The 22,996-nt window shown below is 42.7% G+C and overlaps 1 protein-coding gene across 3 annotated transcripts in view; it reads left to right on the forward strand.

The window, feature by feature from the left end:
- Positions 1–22,996, forward strand: part of AUTS2 (activator of transcription and developmental regulator AUTS2) — a 793,740-nt gene that overhangs the window by 216,849 nt on the left and 553,895 nt on the right. For all 3 annotated transcript variants that reach the window (XM_054394316.1, XM_054394317.1, XM_054394318.1), the window contains exon 2: positions 3,124–3,336. In XM_054394316.1, the coding sequence (XP_054250291.1) occupies positions 3,124–3,336 (213 nt within the window). The remainder of the gene's footprint in view (positions 1–3,123; positions 3,337–22,996) is intronic.

Here is a 22,996-nt window from a genome sequence, read left to right on the forward strand (position 1 = left end):
CTGCAGTTGGCTAGAACATGGGCTTCTTATGGAGCAGGTTACCCCAGATGCACCTAGAATGATCTGCAAAATGTGACCCATTTTACACCCTCTTTAAAGCTAATGGCCACTAGTAATTTCTTGATGGCAGTTCCAGCCCCATTAGACATTTTATAAGCTTCTGGAAGCCTGCCACTGTTTCATTTAGATCACTCAGATCTCGGGGGGGGGGGGGGTGGGGAGGGGGGGAGAGGGTGGAAAAAGTCCCACAAAAGCTATTTAGTCATTGGGAGATTTTTTTTTTTTTCCTTTTCAAGAAAGTTTCTTTTTTTTCTCTCCTTCAACCTTTCACGTTTAGAGTGAGTCCTCTTAACAGCATTTCTATCTACAGATACGAGCTCTGAGTTTTAACAGAAATTTTGTGCTGGGTTAATGCACTACTCAGAAAGCACTGGAGTTTTTTATGCTGATGTAAAAAAAAATATTTGTTTAGTGTTAGCAGCACAGTGATGGTTATCTTAAGGAACAATTCTATTCTGTGATAAAAAAGCTCATTGCCTGGCCTTGAAGAAGTTGTAGTTCTGGTGCTTTTTTCCCTGTGTGGAATTTGCTCTGTGAGAATGGCAGTGTTTTCCAGTTTATTTTGCAAAGTTTGGCAGGCTGGATCTGAGGGGTGGGGGAATGGCTGTGTGAGATGCTCTCTGTTTGTTACCCAGGAGGTCAGTGTGGTTTTTCAGTTGCTGCACTTACTCTTTATGAAGCTATTGATGATGAGCATTGATGAAATTGTTACTGCAGTCTGTGACTCCTGAGAATTTGCCTTTGTGCATCATTTATGGCACATATCTAAATCTAAAACCTTCCTGGGAAAGGAGACAGAAGGTGCGCTTGGAAAAGTGATTCTCTCCCTCTATATTTCCTTGGGCTTTCTCCGTGGGGATCTCTCAGCTTCTGTACAGTGCTTTCACAAATAGATCTCAAAGCCTCTTATGAAGATCAGTGCTACTACTGACTTCTGTTCTAGTAGCTGGAGGAACCAGAGAAGAGAGACATGACATTCTTAAGGTAGTACTCCTGCTTTATAGTTGAGAGTGCTCAAGATTTTTTTTTCATGAGCTTGGATTAAGGCTCCTAACATTTCTCATATGACTCATACTGTGTGAAGAAAAGCTTTGGCTATTTCCCATAGTCTCTTAGCTGAACAAAAGGTTTAAAAAGTGTCTTATAGCTTCTGCACTGTACTGCCTTCTTTATTGCCTGTAAAAATGTCCTTTTACTAAATATCAACTGTCTTCAGTTTAATTAGTCTTCTCATCAGTTTAAGTTATGAATTTTGTGAAGCTCTTGTGTTTTAGATAGGTATTTAGGGAGCATTCTTTAATTAAGCCAAACTGATTTTTGCCTTTAGGCATGGGAGTTTTTTGCATTAAAAGATGGCATAATTTGAATCATGTTCTTCTGAACCTGAATCTTTTTGTGACACAGGGACCAATAGTCAGTTTCTTTCCTGCTGTCAGTTGTAATAGAAAGTGACAATAAACAACAGCATGAATTACAGAATCTGAGTGTGGTGAGGGTTAGAAGGGATCTCTGGAGATCAGCTAGTCCAACCCTCCTGCTAAAGCAGGGTCACCCACAGCCAGTTGTCCAAGATCACAATGTCCAGTCAAGTTCATAATCTCTCCAGATGAGAATCCACAACCTCTCTGGGCAACCTGCTCAAGCACCCTCAGAGGAAAGACGTTTCACCACTGAAAAGAGCCCAGCACCATCCTTTTGACACTTGCCCTTTTCATATTTAGATGAAGGCTTACTTTATAGTAGGGCATGGAGAGGTTCTGGTCAAAGCAGCCAGGCATGTTGATAGAGTACACTTAAATTATTACAGTTTAAGGAATATGCCACTTCTATGGAGTTCTTGGAGTAGATGGAGCTTAGCAGACTGTTTGTTACATGAACAATGTGCATTGTAACTTACACCTTTCAGTAGCCTCTAATTCTTCTCTCCTAATTATCCTCCAGCTTCCTTTGCCTCCGCCTTTTAATTTTGTGATGTGGGAAAATGGGGTTTTTTTAGTCACATTTCTTTGAAATAAAAACATGAATTCCATGTTTTGCAGGGTATCAGTAAGAAAATAGCTGAAGCTGTAAGTTAAGCACCAACACCTGTGCTTGTGTTACAAGACTTGAGTGTTTTTTACAGACAGACATTGATTCTGGGGTTTACAGAAAGATCAGTAACCAAGTTGTCAGATTCAAGCTTTTTGGTGTGTGCTCCCCAACTCACTCTGATATCTGAAAATCTCCTTAGGTCAGGCTTGAGGGAAACATCTACTGAAGTGGGATTCTTTGGTTATAATTGGATTTAGGTCAGCTCTTGCCTTGGCTTGTCAAATACAAGAAATAAGAGAAATGACTGTGAAAAGCCAAGCTTTGTTTAAATCAAACACAATTGCTACTTTAAACATTCTAACACATGGTGCATGCTAAGTGAATGCTCACTTGTATATGGGATGTTTTGGAGAATTGTGAGCTTGATGGGATGAGTCCTGAGAAGAGAAGACTGAGAGGGGATCTCATCAATGTCTATCAATAGCTGAGGGGTGGGTGTCAAGTGGAGAAGGCCAGGTTCTTTTGGGTGGTTCACAGTAATAAGACAAGGAACAATGGGTTCAAACTCAAACATAGAAGATTTCAGCTCAACATGAGGAGAAACTTCTTTACAGTGAGGGTGACAGAGCACTGGAACAGGCTGCCCGGGGGATTGTGGAGTCTCCTTCTCTGGAGATTTTCCAAACCCACTTGGATGCATTCTTGTGCAGACTACCCTAAGTGGTCCTGCTTTGGCAGGGGGGATGGACTGAATAATCTCTTGAGGTCCCTTCCAGCCTCTGATATACTGTGATACTATAAAGGAATATCTCTCTGCTTCTGGGCACTCCATCTTGCAGATTTTATCTTGCATTTACCTATCATTTGATTAATTGGACACCAGTGAAGTCTGTTTTTTTTCCTTTGCTGGTGATTGCAGGATTGCCTTGAGAATGCTTTGCTGGTCACCTAGAATTGCTGCTTGAAGAGGTCAACCAAACTGCAGCCATATCTTAACCACTGTGTCTTTTTCTCTTCCTTTTCCCTCTGCAGAAGGACATAGCTCTGAAACCTCAGGAACGTATGGAGAAGCGACAGAATCCTCTAGCCAAGAAGAAACGGGAAGCACTTACCAATGGGCTGTCATACCTCCCTAAAAAGAACAGACTTCACCACCACCACCAGTACAGCTCCGACCGAGAAAACGATCGCAATCTCTGTCAGCACCTTGGGAAGCGGAAGAAAATACCGAAGGGCCTCAGACAGGTGGGAGACAGTTATCTGTTGTGGGGAGGGAGGGCTTTGCTTGCTGGCACATGGTCTGGAAAAGCAGATTTCTCACTTTGTGGGAATGCTTATTTTAACCCCTTCATAGCTGTTTTATTCTTGGGCTCTCAGGTGCTGCTTAGTACTGTTCGGGTACTGGAGGAGGTTAGGTGAGTGGGAAAGCAAGCGGTGCACTGGTGATAGAGCTGAGTTGATTAATGAATGGGTAAAGGTTGGATGAGCTTTTGTAGACTGGCTGTGAGAGAAACAAATGTGGTCTCTTTGTTACATTATTAGACCAACTTTTGTACTATAAATATCCCTTCTTGTCTTTTGACTTTGAACACATTCCTTCTGAACATCAAGGGCAAGGTGAGGTAATTGCAAGAGGGGCAGCTGTTAATCAAGACAAAGCTGTAAGACTGATTGTGGTGGGAGGAGCTCATTTGTAGGATATTAGTGGCACCTGTGTGCTCTTTTGAGTTACTAACAACCTGCCCGTGAGCTAGAACTTTCTTTTTGCTTTCTGAAGAGTGGTGTTTCCTTGCTGCAGGAGCTGTGGTGAGTGTAATATTCAGTGCAAAGCTTGTAACTAGACATTTTTGCCATTTCTTCAGAACCATGCAGTGTTGTATTTCTTAGGGTTTTCTTTTTTAAAAAGAAAAATGGTGTGACAAGTGTAAGTTTTCTGGTGAGCAGGATGCAGGGGAAAGGGCCCTGGGTGCCTGTGTGGCCTTTTGGCTCCTTGTTTGTGAAACTAACATAACAGTAAAGAGGTCAGCTTTCAGCTAAATTTGATATGAATGTTTTTTTACCCAAAATTTATGTCTAATGGAGAGGGTTGAGTCTTCATCCTTGTTTAGTGCAAGCTAAACATTGCTGTGCAGAGAAACTTTTAGAAAACTGTGTGAATTCACTGCTACTCATTTTGTGAGTTCAGGAGGATGGAAAGAACGTTGGGGATGATAATTGTATTGACTTGCACTCAATTTTGATTCTCCAGAGTTACAGAAGCTGTGAAAAAAATGGTTTTGTGATTATTTTTGAGCCTATGCTATACACAGAAATGAGAGTGTGTGCAGCAAAGCAATCAAGTTGTAAAATGTCTGCTCTGCTACCCCACCTGTTAAAGGTACTTCTTCTGTTTTCATTTTCCTTTGCCTTGCAAAGGAAGGTAGGGAAACTCTTTGGGAAAGTTGATGCAATGATTATGTTATAAGTAGATATTGAAGGATTCTGTGTTTCCTTAACTGCTTTCTGTGTTCACTACACGGTCTTCGGTCCTTTTTAGTATGTCAAAGGGTAAATGTGTCTGCTCTGTGCAGGAAGAATTGCCTTTAATGAAAGCTGACTTCTTGCTTTGTTTGATTCCCCCAACGTAACTCAGGTGAAGCCTTTTCTGCCCACTACTGAAGCTGGGAAGGGATCACTCTCAGAGCTAATGGAGGTTATTTGTGAGGTTATGTTTTTAGGAATAAGTATACACTGGCTTGGAAGTTATTGAGTTGACAAATGTCACGGAAAATGGTTTTTCTTTTAGCTGATAAATCTGAGTACTCTGCTTAATTCCTGAGGGATAAGGCTGAGAGGAAATAAAATATCTCTCTCAATATAAATTTAATACAATTGGTAGGGGTATAGCTCCTTAGATAAGAACGTTTCAGTCTCATGAGCAATTTAGGTGATGACAAATCCAGGTAGCTTTGGCACTTAAACGTGAAAAAAAGACATCATGGAAAAGACTGTAAAGCTGATTTGAAAAGACATGCTCACAACCTTTGCACATAGGGTTTCTGGTAAGTGTTTCCTCTGTCTTCTTTCAATAGAAAGACAAAAGAAGGAGAATGCTGAGTTCTGAGGAGGGTTTTCTCTGATCATGTATCACTTTTCTTCCCAGAGGAACTCTTGCCTGTGCATTTTGTGTTTGTTTCTCCACCTAGCTCTATGCTACTGAATTCCTGGGCTCTTGGTGGGAAGTAAAGATAAGGACCCAAGAACTGGGGGCACTGTGTTTTATGCTTGGCAAAGTAGGAGCATCCAAAGCCAGTTAAAATTTGGTGTGCTTCTGGATATTTGTGGTGTCCTTGCTATAGGGTCACTCAAGTTGGAAGGGACCCAACTTGATCAAGTCCAGCTTCCCTGCTCCTCAAAGGACTATCTACAAATAAACCATTAGGGCTAGATATTTTGTACCTAAACAATGTATCTTGGCCCTGTTGTCTCCAGAGGAATCCTGAATTGTCACATGTGAATACTGGATGGCAGGATGCAATCTTGATGCTGTCAGTCACATTGCTGTGCTAGCATAAGACCTTGGCTTCAGTCTGTCTCTGCTGGGAAATATTTTATGCCTGGAGATCTTGTTCATTGTTTTACCAGTAGTTAACAGTCCTGTCTGATACACCTTTCAGTGAAATCTGTTATCTGCTGGAAGTAACTCTCCCATGCAGGATTTACTGTACGAAGCTCCCTTGTCAAACAGATTTAGTTGAAGGCAGCTATTGGAAGGCCTGCTAATTAGTTTTCAGAGAAAATCCTTGCAGTATTCATGCAGGTATTTATCCAGCTATGCTGAAATGCCTACAGGTTTATTGAAATCCAGAAAATGTGAAACTGTAGGTTAATTAAGGCTCATATTTTACTAGCGAGAAGACTTTTGAACTCTGCTTTGTGAGCTTTTATAAATGCACTTATTAAATGCCTCGAGGAACTTTTGGTTGGTGTTAAGCAAACACAAGACTCATCAGAACATTTCTCCAGCATTTTCAATTTAATTTCCTTTATGTTAATTGGTGATGGTGTGTTTTTATGTGTTTTCTGTGGGGGGGAAAAAAATCATTTGGAGATCTTAAAGTGAACATTTTTTCTTATATTAGTAAAGGGTGCAAAGAGGTTGGCAAAATTTTGTAAATAGTTCTTAATGAGTTTTTATTCCTCCAGGTTGGAGCAGAGCAGGGCATGCTAGGAAACAATGAGTTTTCATTGCAGGAGCTTTGAGAGTATTTTGATAGTGAGAGGGAAGGATTGTTTCTCTTTATTTAGTGGATGTGTGTTTTGGAGAGAGCAGAAGACACTGACTTTTTCTGCCTCTACCATTCCCTTTGCTGTTTTCTTTATCTGCTGGGAGATTCATACATCTTGCAGAAAGGGATTGTCTTTGTCTGCTTTCCTGAAACAGGAGTCTGTGCTGGGCAAATGGTATTTTAGCTGGCTTCTGTATATAAGACAGCAAACTACTCCTGGGTTCTACCTTAACTGGCTGATGGCAAAGACACTTGCAGATTATCAGATCTCAAGCCTAGATATGTCTGAGTGCAAAGAAGGAGACAAACTGGTCATAAGGGGCACACGATGGCCAAAGAGAAGAAAGCTCATGATGGAGTGATGCATTAGGAGGTATACTATAGTGAGGTAAAGGGAAAATGGGAAGAACAGCAAGAAAAAGTACACTGCTGATTCTGGCAGTCATCAGCTGTAAGCTTTGTAAACTATTGGCTTTAACCTCACAGTCCATTACATGAATCAAGTAAAGGGGAGGGAGGGAAGTACTGAAGCTTTTCCTTCTCCGAATTAAGTCCATGGTTCCTTTGGCAGTCTCACCCTGAATCCATACATCTTAAATCTGAGACAGTTGAGGCTTTTCATGGCTGATCTGGATATCCACTGCTGTCCCATTTCATTGTGGCTTGTTGGAGATTTAGCTGTGGCACACTTGGCCTCTGGTGCAGAGGTGCTTGTGTGCTTTGGTACAGCAAACCTCTAGTGCAGAGGGTGACGTAACCGCTGTGTGATCAGCATTTAATCACATTTACAGTAGGGAATGGCTTTTGCCTGCTCTTAGACAAGCCTATACATGACAGGTAATGAGAGCAGAGCAGGAGGTGGGTGTTAGCTGCATGGTTTGTGGTGACATTGGTCGGGGAGCTGAGCAGATGGGTTTGATTGTCACCGGCAGTGTGATTCCAGCGAGAGCTGACTGTGGTGACAAGCGATTTACAATGTGCTATTTACAGTTTGGGTTTGCAGTCTCTCAATGACATCTGAGTGCTCTTTAGCAACTGCTTTCATTACTGCTTTTCTAAGAGCTGTTAATTGAAAATGAAATTGTGGGTGGGCTTTGGGAGTGCAGTAGCAGCTACAGGGATTACACACAGAAAAACTGGTCAATTTCTTTGGTCCCCAGCTTGTAACCCTGTGCTGTGCAGCAGCAAGGGAAAAAATGTGTGTATATTTGTGCAGTGTGAGGTCAGACACCTTGAAAATACTGCATACAGCTTGGCTGAGACATGATGAGTGAGAAAGGCTTGAATCACAGCTGCTGTGATTTGGGATTGCTAGTGGGCATCCAGTGGATGTCAGTGCTTATAAAACTGCTGAAAGCCAGGAAGAAACCTGGGCCAGGAAAATAGCTCACACAGGACAGTAAAGGGATTTGCAAGCTGTGCTGGGTGTCTTTAGGCTAGGTCTGCACTGGTGTAGGTCTGGATGTCTATGGCTGAAATGAAAGAAAGTGTTGCTGCTGACTTGTAGAGTGTGGGACAAAATTCCACACCTTAGGGATGGTACCAGCTAGTCATCAGGGCAGCAGCAACACCACTATGCCTTTGTGGAAACTGAGATGATGTTACTTTCCTTTCTGTTTGTAAAGAGAAATTGATGTTTTTGTTTTGTTTTCCATTTCAAAACACCAGCACAACCACTTTGAAATGACTACAGTTGCTGTTTGCTTTGCAACCTGAGTGGTATGGTTTGGTTATGTGCAAGTGTTGGCAAAAGGCTGAAGTCACCCAAAGCAGATGTGGCTTGTCTGGTCCGTGTTGGTATCATGTCATCCAGGGACATTGTTTACTTGGATTTATTTACCAATCCACCTTATTAACAACATTTAATTTGAAAAAAAAAAAAAACACGATAAAATTATATAAAAAATAAATCAGATTACAACACTGAAAGTATAGAAAGGGCCTTGTACAGGTTACCATGCTTAGAGGTTGCATTGCAGCATGAGTGGACATAGTAATATAATGGAAGATGATGCTCATGTGATAAAGATAGCTAGATATGGGCTTGGAGAAAGCTTTGGAGGATGGAAAAGGAGGAACACATCTGTGGGGAAGGGGTGAAGTGGTGAGGCTTTGCGTAGGTCCAGGCTGGACAGTGTGGTTTTTCAGAGAGGTGAATGTTATCCAAAGGTGTGTCTATGGAGGGGGATGCCCAAAGAGGGGACCCATTGTGTGAATTAACATCATCTGTCTCTGCTAATGTCTGGCTCAGTGTTATCTAGTCTATCATCATGCTGTTTAAAATGTTGAGTGCTTTGTGCTGGCCAATTGGTAATTTCATCCTCAAAAGAGAGCCGTGTTGCATTTTGCAGACATGCAGAGCATGTGGGTTCCTGTATGTGTTGAAGGATCGTGTGTCAAAAAACTGGGCTGCCATTCAGCTGCCCCCCTCAGAAACCACTGCTGGTGACAAACACTGCTTGAATTACAAGTGTTTTGTGATTCCCCACCACTGTTTGCTTCTGATCAGAGGCCAGGGAAATCTCCAGCTGCCCTTAACCCACAGCCACTGTATCCAGTGCGTCATCTCTGAAGGCACCCAGCTGCTCAATAGCATCCAAACAACTTCTGGGACCTGATAATATATAATTGAGCTCCATGGGCACAGAAGAGATTGCTGTTCTCTACAGAAAGGACTGAAAAATGATGTGTTGCTTCGCATGCCTGTTGTTCTGCGCTGCGCATCCTCCCTCCCAGGTTTAATGAAGTTCCTGAATAGGCCCTTTGGATTCTGTGCAAACACAGGGAAAAACAAGCAGATGATGTGAAACCCACAGCCACTCACAAACCCAAGCAGGAGGACAGGGTGCAGGCAGCACTTTCAGCTTCATGGCATGCAGGCAAACACCTGCATTCATTGATCAGCCATTCCTAGGAGCTGCCACTTGACTGAGGATTTGCCTGCAGTGACGTGTCACAGGCATTCCCCTCCCCTCTCCTACCCTCCCCCCTCTTTTATAATCACCAGTTTCACCTGCAATTTTTCAATAAGCTATTGAATTATACCTCTCTAAATGATACACTGCAAATCCAGCGGCTCCTAATTGCTAATGATGGTTCTGAAAGACTTTCATTTGACTGTAATTAGGTTTGCAAGCAATCAGCTGCCCTTATCAGAATTGAAAACACATATAATGTGAAATACAGGCTGGTGGGAGCCTAGCAGTTTCTTGCAAGGAGGAGGGAAGAGGAAGATGTTTTATTAGCAGAAGCTGTGACATATTTTAACACCTTGAAAACATCATGTGTGAAATTAATTCTGTTCAGTATTATACCATCTGGCAGTGTTATTGTTCTGTGTCTATAGCCATGTAAAGTCTGCTTTTTTTCAGCTGGGAATGAGCCTGTGTTTGAAATAGTAATCATGAGTCAAATTGATTACTAAGGATGTTATCCCTGCTAGATAGGTTAAAAATACATACTGGGAGATCCCATGGACTCAAAATGGCTTCTCTGTGGAGAGCTTCACTTGCAGGGCTGATGGAATTGGAAGAAGAGGGTCTTGTTTTTGCCATGCTCCTCTCCTGATAATGAGTATCTATGCTGAAAGGTAGGAGACAGTCTATCCAGGTATTTGTTGAGGCTGAAGTAGAAAATGCCTGCATCTTATACTCAGTATCATGATAACTGTCTAGTAACATACTACTCTTTTGATCCTGTCTTTATGCTACTGCATTGGACACCCAGCTCAGCATCTCCTGTTACCAGGGGTGTCTTCAGGCTCCAGTGTGGGCACAGACAGTCCCCATTCACAGATGCATAAATAACATAGATGCATAACATAAGCTTAAAACTGGGTTACAATCTTGTGTTTGCCCACTCTGGTGCAAATATTGTCTGGCCACAGGGATTGTCTCTTAACCAAGGGCTCAAACGTGGGTGTTAATATCTGCTATGGTGAGCAGTGTAATTATCAGGATAGTGTTACTTTTAGATGATAGAGTTTGTGCAGCCAAGGCAGAGCATGGAAGAACTTAGGGCACATCTAGAAACAGGAGTCAGTGGTGGGATATTACCATCTCCCACCTTTCACTGAAGCTGATGGTGTGAGCTGATTGCACCTGGGATATGGCAGAAGGAGGGTTCCTCTGCCTCCCCTGCCATGGCTGTTGTGATGCAGGTGATCAGGCTTGGCAGAAAACGAGCAGTGTTGGCATGTTTTTATTTCTAATGCAAATCCTGCCACTGCTTTCTGATCTGCCCTGCTGCATCTCACTTGGTCGTTTGCCTCCCCTTCATGCAGCTGTGAAACAGAGTTGCCAGAGAGATGTCACCACCCTGTCACCAGATCTGGTAACGCTGTGGGGGAAAAGTGTCCTTGAGCACACTACTTGCCCACTCCAGCCAGTGTAGCAAGCTCCTAGCAAATTCCAGCCTGGAAAAAAAAAAAAAAAGAAAAATTAAAGACAGTGGCTTTTGGGTTAACCTCATTACGTTAATCAGTTAGATATCATGAGAATAACAGGAAAAAAATAAATTACTGTGCACAGAACAGTTATTGTCTCCCAGGATTACCTTTTTTCTTTTAATGTTGGCACCTCACTGTAATTGAAAACTTAAATGATTACCAAAGGTGCCATTTGGGGAAGTGAACCATATTCCAAACGTGTGATGTAATCAATTGCTGCCTTTTAAAGTTTCTAAGCATCTTACCAAGAGGAATTAAGGAAAAAATTAATTTTGACCGAGGCTGCTTGGAGATAAATGAAGCTCTAGATTGAATAATATGAGACTGTACAATAAAGTGACTTTATTTTATTAAAAAAAAAAAAAAGGACACATCTTGCAGCATGTTCTGAAGTAAGTTTTTTTGTGTGTGTGTTCTACCAATACACCTTCAATCCAAGACAAAACTTCTGCCCTGTAGACTTTGCTTTTGTGTTACTGGAAGCACATCATCCACAATTTTTTGATGAGAACATGGAAGTGTTGAAGCTATGTTGCTGAATCCCTTTTTTCTCCATGAACTCTGTATTCACAAAGGGAGGAGGTGTAAGAGCCTTGTGGCTGTAGCACCCAGCAGTGCGCTGGTGAGTGTGCAGCATCTTTCTGCCATAGGGCCCATTACCAAGGAGCAGGGGCTTTGTTCTGGGGCTGTTCCTGCTGTAAGACCAAATTGGTAGGCAGGGAGACTGTGGTACCTTGCAGCAAACCCTGTGCTTTGGGAAGAGTCCTGGGAGCACGAGAGCAGCCTCACAAGCAGGTCAGGCTCTTGTGTGATGCTTACACTCAGGCTTTTGTAACCTCAGGTCACAGTATCACAGCACATTTTAGAGGCTGGAAGGGACCTCAAGAGATCACCAGGTCCAAGCCCCTGCCAAAGCACGATCACTTAGGGTAGTCCACACAGGAATGCATCCAGATGGGTTTTGAAGGTTTCCAGAGAAGGAGACTCCACAACCTCTCTGGGAAGCCTGTTCCAGTGCTCCATCACCCTCACTGTAAAGAAGTCTCTCCTCATGTTGAGGTGAAATCTTCTGTGTTCAAGCTTGAACCTGTTGTTTCTTGTCTTATTACTATGCACCACTGAAAAGAGCCTGGCCCCCTCCACTTGACACCCACCCCTCAAATATTTATACACATCGATGAGATCCCCTCTCAGTCTTCTCTTCTCAAGACTAAACAGCCCCAGGGCTCTCAGTCTCTCTTCATAAGGGAGATGACCAAGCCTCCTAATCATCCTGCAGGTCCAACTCCTGAGTGCTGTAGCTCCATGGATTTGAGGACCAAAGACTTAGGCTATGTGATTGTGCAATGCTTGATCTCTTGCCAAGACTCCCTAGTTCATTTTTTCCAAGGGTAAGAAAACAGCAGGGGATAAAGAGGATATTTTTCCTATGCCCTTGTAAACTAAGGGCAATACTCCTGCTTTTGTAGCTGGCTTCTTACAGCCAGCCAGGGAGGGAGGTTGGCATTCACTGGGCCTGAACAGCTGCATTTTTGGCTGACATTGATTATAATCATAAGGAAAACAGCAACATGAGTGGCAGTGTCACTGCAGTCTGGTAAACTAAAGCAGTGTGAAGCACAGCTGGCATGATGGCTTTCATAGTTTGCAGTGCCTTGTGGTGGGCTTGCAGAGCTTTTGAGCCTGCTCTGGATTTAAAAGTGGCTGTGGAGAGACAGCTCTGGCCAGCCCTGAGGCTACCTGTGTCCCCAGAGGCCACACACTGCCCCCATGGCAGCACAGTGTTGCTGAAAGAAATGTGTTTGCATTGCTGAACTTTTTGCTTTTTATTTCGTTTCAGCAAAAAATGACCTGTGTCCCAAGCTCAGAAAATGGGTGATAATGTTCCTCAGCTCAGAGGAAGTTCTTCTCTCAGTTGTGAGGGCTCACAAGCTGGAATGTTGTGTTTGTATAAAATAAAGACATCTTAAATTTTAATTGTGCCCAAACCCAGCAAAATGGAACAAATGTAAAGTCCATTTCCTATGTTAACCTTCTTCCATAGTACATGAGCTAGGTGCACCAGGAAAAGCCACCTTTGCTGTTAGCAGAAGTGTGACAAAACCTTCTGTTTTATACTGAACTTGGTATACTCTTGAATAATTTAGAAGAATATTTTGACTTGGTTGCTTTGCCAGTTGAAGACACTTTGGCCATTACTACCTAAGGCTATGATTCCTAAAAGAGCCAAAACAAATTTGTCCTCTTGTCCTGACCTTTCCCTTGCTGCAACAATTTTCTCTTCTCGATTTTCTAACATGGGAAGATTATATGAATGAAAATGAGAGAGTTGTCCCTAAGTAAAAACTACTGATGCTAGAAGAAGAAGAAAAAAGTATTTTCACAGATGGTGACCTGCAGAAGATACTGTGGTTTTGTATTTCCAGTGCTGCTGGAAGTTTGCCTCCATGATTAGCAACACTATTCAGGCAAAACAAATACTCCTTGTGATTCTAATTGCCCTTTTTTTTTTTTTTTTTTTAACAGTCAGTGTAGGATCAGTTTCAGATTTATCTGTTTGTATTGGATCAGCTATTGGAAAGATTCTCCAAACCTGTCACTCTAATATGAATGGATATTCTTGATGAAGTCCTGAACTGAAACCAAAGTTCATCCTTACTCAGGAAGGTGCCTGAGCATGTTTTTAGCCATAGCTGTGTTCCTGGGGTCTGTCTTCTAATGTTACTGGTCTCTGAGCAGCTCTAGTAACCTGTTTTCATTGATACTGCCATTTAATCACAGTTTCCCCTGGCATGGGAGACACCAGGAGAATGTTTTACCTCTAGTCCAACAAAATGAAAACCTAGAAATAAGATGATAGACTTTCCAGACCTGTCCTGTGTGCAAGCATCCCTGAGGCATAAAGATCTGATTAAGGTCAAGTCTGGCAAAAGATGACATGGGTGTAAACTGGCATAAAATAAATACTAGCACGAAGTCCATCTTTCAACCCAAAGCCTAGTGAGAATTCTGCAAGAAACTGTGGGAGGAGGAAGCTGAAAAATGATTGGTTTGCAGGCACAAGCTGATTTAGATCATATAGAAAGAAGAAGCTATGTGTCTTTAAAGTCTCTGACAGCAGGAAGCTGACCCTCTGACCTCAAAGTTCCCATGAACTGTATGCCTGTTTGCCTTCCCAGTTAGAGTTCCAAATAGAAGCAGAAACCTGCATGCTTAGATTTGAATTACCTTTCATAGGCCTGTAGTGATAGGATGAACAGGAATGGGTTTGTGATGGAAGAATTTAGATTTCGATTGGAGATAAGGAAGAAATTATTTATAGTGAGGGTGGTGAGACACTGGAACTGGTTGCCCAGGGAGGTTGTGGATGCCCCCTCCCTGGAACTGTTCAAGGCCAGGATGGACAGGGCCTTGAGCAAGCTGGGCTTGTGGAAGGTGTCTGTGCTCATGGTGGGGAGGTTGGAACTAGATTATCTTTAAAGGTCTCTTCCAACCCAAACCATTCTATGATTCCATGATTTGTGTAGCTCCCTGCTGCATGCACAGAGAAACAAGAATGAAAAAAACCCTCAAGTTTGCTCATAAAATGCAGTCAAGCCTAAGCCCAGCTCACCCTGCTAACCCACCCTCCCAGTCTCCCAAAGCTAAAGAAATCCTGAAGCTAATAAAATAGTAGAGTGGAGGATGGATGTGGAACTAGAAACTGCTGTTTAATACGTTTTCCTGAAGAGATTTCGGGTTGGCTTTCTCTAAATATCTTAATAAAAAATAATCATAAAGCAGGTGGACTTCATCCTAGCCATATGAAACAGCAACCATTTGGTGCATGCAAATTCAGTGGTGCTCTCTTATTTTTCCCATCTATGTTCACTGTTTCCTTCTGAATAGGTTTTACTCTGATTCACAGAATGTCAGGGGCTGGAAGGGACCTCGAGAGATCATCTAGTCCAACCCCAGTTCAATAACAATGCCAAAATCTTGTTTCATAAATAAAAACAAACCCACAAATGCCCAAAGCAGGCAGAGGGTTAATAAAAATGGAAATTCTGTTAAAATTTACTAATCAATCTGTTTAATGCTTTATAGCCTCCCCTCCCCCTAACACGTGTTCCTTTCCTGTAGAGCACCTTCTTTCTTCCTGCTTGTTTACTGGCTTTTAGCAAGTCAAGCAGCTTTCAAATTGCTTTGATGTTAATTATAGAACTTGTTGTTCAATAGGGCTTGCTAGGTGAGGGGAAAATAGCTCCTACGTCTAAGAAAATAAATAAATATACAGACAAGTGCTCTGTGCTTTGGTGCTGAAGGAAGAAATGACAAGATACTGATGACATAGTGTTGTGTTGTCAAACAAAGGCTGTACTTGGGTGACATGCTGCTCTGGGTTGGCAAGATTTGATATTGGTTGTCTGAACTTCTCCTGATGATAAAAGGGAACTGTGTGCAGAGGGCTGATCCACATCATTGTAAAAGCAATTGAGTTTCTATAGCTCCTGTGCCAAAGGAAAAGATTCGGGAAACAAGGATTTTTATCTTAGCCCACAAAAGCTGTTATTGTGCTCTAACACTTTGGGTTGTGGGTTGTCCCAGCTGTTCCATTTGTCCTGCTCTGGACTCTGGTCCAGCCTGAGCTGCACTCACTGCATTGCATTTGAGTGTTGTGCTGTTCATGTTTTAGCTGAAGCTCACTTTGGGTGTTTCCAAAAAATGCTATTACAATGTGGAAAAAATCTCTAGCTCTGAACAAAACTGCCAGGCACTTGGATCTCAGTTGGTCAGTTAGATGCCAAGATGTAACCCCCTGTGAGACATCACGAGGTGGTGGTGTCAGGATGGGAGCTGAAGATGGGGACCACTGCTTTCCACTGTAGATATGCGCTCTGGGGCTCTGGCAAGTCCCAGCCTCATTTTCCCCTTGTTCATCCCGTATGTAAATTGTGTTTAATCATAAAGAACTTGTCTACCAATTCCTAATCAAGGCATAAAGGTTTAATCAGGGAATTTGTGCACTGTTTGGAGATCTTCAGATGAAAGGTTTGGTACCTGTGTGATAAATGAATATTGATGACTTCTAGTAGAAGGCACCAGAGCCATTACAGCAGACACTGGAGTTTGTCAAAAACCAGTCCTGTGTTGAGTGACTGGAGAGTACCTATCAGGAGGTGGTGTAGAACCTTCAGCTTATTAGAGGCAATGTGTTTATAAATTAGTCAGAAGGCACAGAGGGGGAGGGTGGAAGGTGTATCGTTACACAGTGTTTTTGAAGGAGCTGAAGTAAAAATTTCTGCTTCTGATGTTTCCCATCAGAATTGCAGTGGTTTTGATGATGGAAAGATATTATTTCAGTATTAAGGCTGGTGCTTCCAGCCTTTCAAATGAACTTGTGCTTTAGCATGCAATAAATAACAAGAAGGACCCCCTCAAACTTCCTTCTTTATAATAATTATATCAAAATGTGTCATTATTACTGGTGTGCTATTGCTGGTCTACAGTAGGTACCCGTGGGTATGTTGTTTCCAGAAGCAATAAGTAGCATGGCCTCTCGTGTACTGTTTTAGAGTGATCATAAAGCATTTCCTGGAGCAGAACTGTATGAGGCTGTAACATCACGTTGTGGGAAGGAGGCCTTACCTAGCCATGTGAGGCTTGTAATTTTAAGTCTTTCTAATTTAAATCATGAAAATCTGTTTTTCATGAATAATTCAGAGATCTGATTTAGTAGAATTATTTCCAGCCCCATGTATATTAAACAGCCAACCTGCTATGCCAGTTCTGTTTAAGACACTGTTGATGAGGGTTTTCTCTTCCCTGCAGAAATGATCATCTTTGTCTGTTAGGAAATAAAGCTGCTGTGATGTTTTGTCCTTTTGATTGCATGAGGATTTTTCTTTAAAGCTCATAGGCTAAAATTCAAGCTGAAGAAAAATAAACCCTTTTACTACAGGAGCTCCTAGAATTCAATTTGGAGAGAGTAAACCTTGTACTATATCCATTAGGAAAATGGCAGTATTCTTCCATTTCCTGATGTTATTCAATTACTTACCCTGCTTCCTGCTTTTAGCGTAAACTGTATATTTTAGTCCATGACCTTTGACAGCAAATTGAATCAGAAGTGGAGATGCAATGAAAGTTGGTTTGGTTTTGTTTTTTAAAGACTCTTTAAAAGCATTGATATGGAGGAAATTTGGAGATTTGTTTTGTTGTTGCATTTGTGTTGTTGGCTTTTGTGGTTTGTATTTTTTTTTTTTTTTGTAAGATTCAGTGTGGATTTTTAAATATAGTTCATTTTCCTTGGGGTGGGAGGGAAGAAGGAAATTTAATGTCTGTCCTTCTTTGCCTTGGAGAACAGCACAGTCTGCACAGTAAAAGTGGAGTTTGTTTGATTTAGACTCAAACCCTTGTTTAGATTGGATTAGCACTTTAAGAAAAATATAAAAATATTGAACTTGTAAGATGATGCTATTGACACAACATGGTTACAACTCCCAAAAATTATCCTGGGCTTTGTTTCACCATGGCTGGGGCTTTTCTCTTCATGCTCACTCCCTGCTCACAGGTTTTTATAGGTTTTTAATTGGCTTATATAATTTAAAGCCTTGTGATGGAATGAAAAAAAAAAATGTTGTCTTCTGTGTAAAGCCATCAGAACAGTATAAACAGGCTTTGAAATGTGAAGATCTTTCTGTAATGTGTTAAGAATGTGCAGTGCCTCTGAGCAAGTGAAGCTTGTGTCACTAAGAACTGAGGGGCACTGAGGAACAATGCTGAAGGTGTATCTGTGTGGACCCTAAGAAACCTCTTGCCTATCAGTAACTCAAACATGCTTAAGCATATCAGGAAACCTGCAGAAAGTAATTCACCACCAGCCCTTTCATGGCTTTTATCTTGCCCCTGTTTTGCTCTCTTGGAAATACAGACTTAATTTTCCAGAGTTTCTCGGCCCCACAGTTAAACAAGTCCCAATGCCAAACTGACTTAAAGTACCTGAGAGTCAAAGTCTTCATAAAACTGGGGGGATTTAGTGTCTAGATTGCCTCTGTGGCTATTGACCTTTAGTCAAAATCTGTTTCTAATTTACTCATTTTACACTGCCCTTCAGGAAGGGAAAGTCAGCTCAGCCATGGAGTTGCAGTCCTGTGGGTGGTAAGAGAGCTGAGACATCACATGGACAAGCCACACAGTTTCTCATGTATATAAGATTTTACATTTTCAGGTCTGCTGCCTCTTGAAGAGTGAGAGCAGGGGGAGTACAGAAGTGTTTGGACTAACAAGTGCTGCAAATAGCCTCTCTCAATTAGAGAGGCAAGCATTCACGTGGGTTGTTCTGATCTTTGTTTCCGAGCTTTCAGTCACCCTATTTCCTTCACACTTGTGAATGGTGTGAACATAGAATGAAACTCAAAACAATGTATTCTTCTGAAGCTTTCCAATATAAGCACTGCAAACCTACCTAAAACTGTGCAGAAACAATTAGTAAGAATATCAGTGCTCCCCAAGTCAGCATCATCCACTTCCCTGCTCCTGGTGAAACTTCTTGGTGTTTCCTGAGCTTTTCTGTTAACTGTTGAATAAGACTGAATGCCTTCAGTCATCATTCTCCCCAGAGTTATTGTTAATCTTGTGTCTTTTATAGAATAATGACATTTTGAGGGGAGGGGTAAGTGCCCATTGGTGTGTTCAGAACTTGCACTTAGATTGAACTTGAATTCAGTAAGAAGAAAACAGGTGATGTCTTAAATCTGCTGCTTCCAACATAAAGTGGTTGCCTCCTTTCCTTCCCTCAGTTACAAAAATAACCTGCCCCTTACCTCAGCTGTTGTTGTCCTCTACTTGAACTTTTTCTGTGAAGAGATGCAAAATGTTTAGGCCTCTACACAATGCAAAGTTGTTATCTTGGGTTTGTGCTAGAAGAGAGCTTAGCTCTTCTGCACATGTATGTGTCTAACCTGGTGCGAGAGCTTTGTTGCTTTGGGTTGTGTTGTTCTGCAGGCTGTTCCAAGATAATATTTAATTTCTGTTCTGGCTACAGCAATGCCAAGTATTTCATGAACACCTGTCAGTGTGTTCAGATTATTAACCTAACTTCTGCTCATTTATGCTAATAAAAACATTTGAGCTTCATAACAAGCATGTGCAACAGTGCCTCATGCTACTAGTCCCACTGAAATCGAGCTGAGAGGGTTGGCACTACCTTACCCCAACTTGACAGTTCCTCCTTCAGAAGCAGCCCTGCATTTTCTGTGCTGCCCAGACCCAGAAGGTGGCACAGCTTATACATGGTTGTGTTTAATCTTCAAACTCTGAAGCTGAGCATATTTTGGGACAGACTAGAAAGTATGGGAAATGGGCCCCAGAACTGTTGCCAAATTTGGCATCTGTAATCAGAAAGTTGTGTTCTGTCCCACTAGTGCAGCATGGTGCCCGATGGCTGTTGTGCTATGATGCCAACATGAGTGTGTTGAGGAGCAGAGAGTAAAGTAAAGCTGGGGAGATCAGGACCCATAAATGCTCTTCTCACATCTGCCACAAAGGCAAGTCCATGGAATCCAGAGGCTGTGGGATCTGCATCCTTGGAGATTTCCAAATCTCCCCAGAGCAGCCTGATCTCTCCTGAGCTGAATCAGCCTTGCTTGGAGTGGGGCTTGGATGAAGGTCAACCCCTAAGGGCTACTCCAGCCAAAACCTTGTGTGTTATACTGAACAAGTAATTTCTGAGAACAGAAACTGCCATTTATTACAGTTATTTGGTGTCTACTCTTGAGGTGCTAGTGTAATGTGTATAACCATGAACTCTGAAGACAGCTTGGGAAATAGTCCCTGTGTTTGGGTCTCCAAATGCCTTTACTTAATTGTTAGCACACGGTTTTTGCAAGTTGAATTAAAACACAGACCTCCTTTTTGGGCTGCATGTAGTCTGCCAGGCAGTGAAATGCACTTGGAGCCATTCTCCCAAGTCCCATAATCTTTTACTACAGATACTATTAATAAAAGTATTAATTTACACTGCTCTGGAATTAGGATTTCATAATGAAACCTCAAACAGAAAACTGAAGCCATGTTGGCCAAACGTCATGAAACACTCTACCCTGAGCTGCAAGTAAAATAAAAAGTCTTGAGCTGCTTTCAGGTTTACAGATCAAAGAATGTAAAAATTTTCAGCTTGTCCAAGTTTTGACAGAAAACCCTGCAGTCCTTGGCAAGCCTGGCTGGGTTTCCTTCAGTGTGAAACGCAAGATAAAACTGGTGACTGGGAGCCAAGCACAATGGGACAAAATGGTTCTCCTGAAACAAAGAGAAATGGAGACACACAGACTTTTCTCACAGCTCTCCTTCAAATCCTAGCCTGGTTCAGTGAGGTGTGCTGGCTGAAGCATGGCCAAGTGCAGGAGAGAAGTGCTGCAATTGGAAGAAGTACTTGGTCCAGTCATGAGGCTAGTGAGCACAGCTCGGCTGACTTCAAGATAGTTGATGGAGCTGGGGTGATTTCTGGAGCTGGGGTGGTTCATGCCAGCGGAGGATTTCACCTAGTAAGTTATTGTTTAGCTGTAGAGTGAGCAGAGCCACAAGCTAAACTCTTCAAGGTGTTCTTATTGCCATGTAGCAAGTGTGGCAGTACCACTGTACAAGCTGTAATTAAAACCTGGTTTGAACACACTTCGAATGTTTGACTTGGGAGGGGAAAGGCAATTTTCTCTCTGTCCTTCCTTTTACCCTTGAACTGGGACTTGTGCAGCCTGTTAGGCCAAATGAACTAATTTTTGTTTTCTCTCCAGAAAGGCTTTTTAAGTAAAAGGAGTGGTTGTGACAGTACAGGGGAAGGTTTTGCTGACAGCCGATGGAGTCGTGCTTGCACATATGGGGAGCAGGGGCAGCCTGTCATGGGATGTTTCTGTTAATCTGAATTCTGGAGTGTACTAGATGTTTTACAGTATTTTAAATCTGTTCGAATTACTTCAATGCTCAGAGTATGCAATTTTAAGAACTTTGCCCTTTTTTCCCCCCTTCAATTTCTAAGTTTTGTGCTAACAGGAATGGGTTGGTGTCAAAAGGAGGTCAAGAGCAGTCAGTGGGTTTTCATCCAGAGCCCTTTCATCTATGATTAGAAGAGTTTAGTTCTTTATTTTTACCCAATATTTTGTAACTTTGGTGGAAATTGCTGCTAGTTCTTTCCCATCACCATGATATGCTTGTGCTAATGAAAGCAATTTCCCAGGGCTTCAGTGGATTTTGGAGCATTACCTGTGCTGGGGCAACTACTTTCTCCCTGGGTATGATGAATTGCAGCTGCTTTACCACCAGGTTATCTCCACTGTAATGTTCTGTAGTGAATTTGTAGCCAAAACCAAGGCTCCTTTCACACCCTAACCTCATCAATGATAGAACTTGCACCCTTGAGATGGGCTTCACTGAAAATCTAGGAGTATGGGCATTGCCCAGCATTCTGTGATTACTGCTGCAAGTCAGTTCACCAGGTCTCCGAGTGCTGTACTTTCTACATCTCTGACCTCAGCAGGGTAACTGTGTTAGCAGTCAATGATTTAAAATAGATGCTTCAACCAAAGACATCTAGTCTGGGACCTTAATGTTAGCCTCTGCCAGCTGCCCATGAACTGGCCGGTGAGCATTTTTTTCTTCTCTTTGGCCTTCTGGTAAATATTGGTGTTTGCAGCACAGGTAGGGGCTGCAGGTAGAAAACCTCCACCAGTGATGTCCCAGTTATGCCTGGCACTGGTGCAGTCTCAGTATTAATAGCTCTTTGACGGTCCTTGTCATAGAATCATGATTGTTTGGGTTGGAAGGGACCTTTACAGATCATCTAGTCCAACCTCATTGCAGTCAACAGGAGCATCCCCAATTAGATCAGGTTGCTTAAAGCCCCATCAAGCCTGACCTTAAATGTCTCCAGGAATGGAGCTTCCACCACCTCCCTGGGCAACCTATTCCTCTGTCTCACCATCCCATGAGTGCAAGAACTTCTTCTACATATCCAATTTAAATCGACCCTGCTCTAGTTTAAACCGATTGCCCCTTGTCCTAGTGCTGCACGTAACCTGCTCCTCCCTCCCTCTTGTCGCTCTTCTTAGCACCACTGTGCCGTGCATGGCGGCATTTCCTCGGCGTTGAACGCTCTGGGAGCGCTTCGGAACCATGTCGGAGGGCTGGGCTGCGTCGCCGCTGGGGGTTTGATGTGTGCTGGGGCTGGTCTGCGGGGGGAGCCCAGCCCCACGCTCCGAGTCGCTGCTCGGCGGGGCTGGGGCTCCCTCTGCGGACCGAAGCGGCACAGTGCGGGGGCCCTGCTCGGAGCACCCCCCACCGTCCAGCGTTCTAGGCTTTTCCCCCATCTTTTTCTTTTCTTGTTTGTTTGGTGTTTTGTTGTTTGGGTTTGAGCATCTGTAATTCAAACGGTGCTTTTTCTTCCCTTTGACAAACGATGCTCCTTAAGGGAAGGGGTTTGCTTCTGGTTGGGTTTTGTTCTCAGTGCCATTGCAGGAACGCTGAAAATTGCAGGCTCCAGTTTGACCAGTCGAACGTTAACTGGTTTCCCTTGGCTGACTCCCACGGAATTAATTGACAGAGAGTTGGTATTCCAAAATATCCCGGGTTTATCCTTCTATCTCACCAAAGTAGGACAAAGATACTGGAGCCCTCAGTACGGTGTTAGTCGGCATTCTTTGTGGAGAGCAGCTCTCCGACTCCGTGCCTTGAAGGTGGTGAGAATCTGAAAACACTGGGAGCCTTCACACAGGTCTGGTCACAGGATTGGAATTAGAAGCCTGTTAATTGACAGGCAAGAGGCTTAAGGTGTGACTTGCTAAGAGTCAAACATGCTTTCCACTGCTTTTGAAAGTAGAAAATCTGTGAGAGAAGACCACCTGTGGAGCTGCTTCTCCCCTTTTTCTGCCAGCTGCTCGAACTGAGTTTGGTTGGAACTGGTTCAAAGTAAGCCATGAATCATTCTCCACTTCCAGTAAGACTTGAGTTAGCACTAAATATGTTAAATTTTTTGATGTAGTGATAGAAGCCTTTCTTGGAGAAACAAGATATTTCTGAAGGTGTCACTTTCTCCCTTCTTCCTTTGGACACTAACTCATGTGGCTAGTAATGGGACTGTGAATGTCAATACTGGTGATTGTTTTCCTGTTTCTGGAAGAGGGAAGTATTGGAGGAAAGGTTTTACATTGGAAGTTCCACA

This window comes from Indicator indicator, chromosome 30 (genome assembly GCF_027791375.1).
Source record: "Indicator indicator isolate 239-I01 chromosome 30, UM_Iind_1.1, whole genome shotgun sequence".
In the NCBI taxonomy this organism is placed as follows: Eukaryota; Metazoa; Chordata; class Aves; order Piciformes; family Indicatoridae; genus Indicator; species Indicator indicator.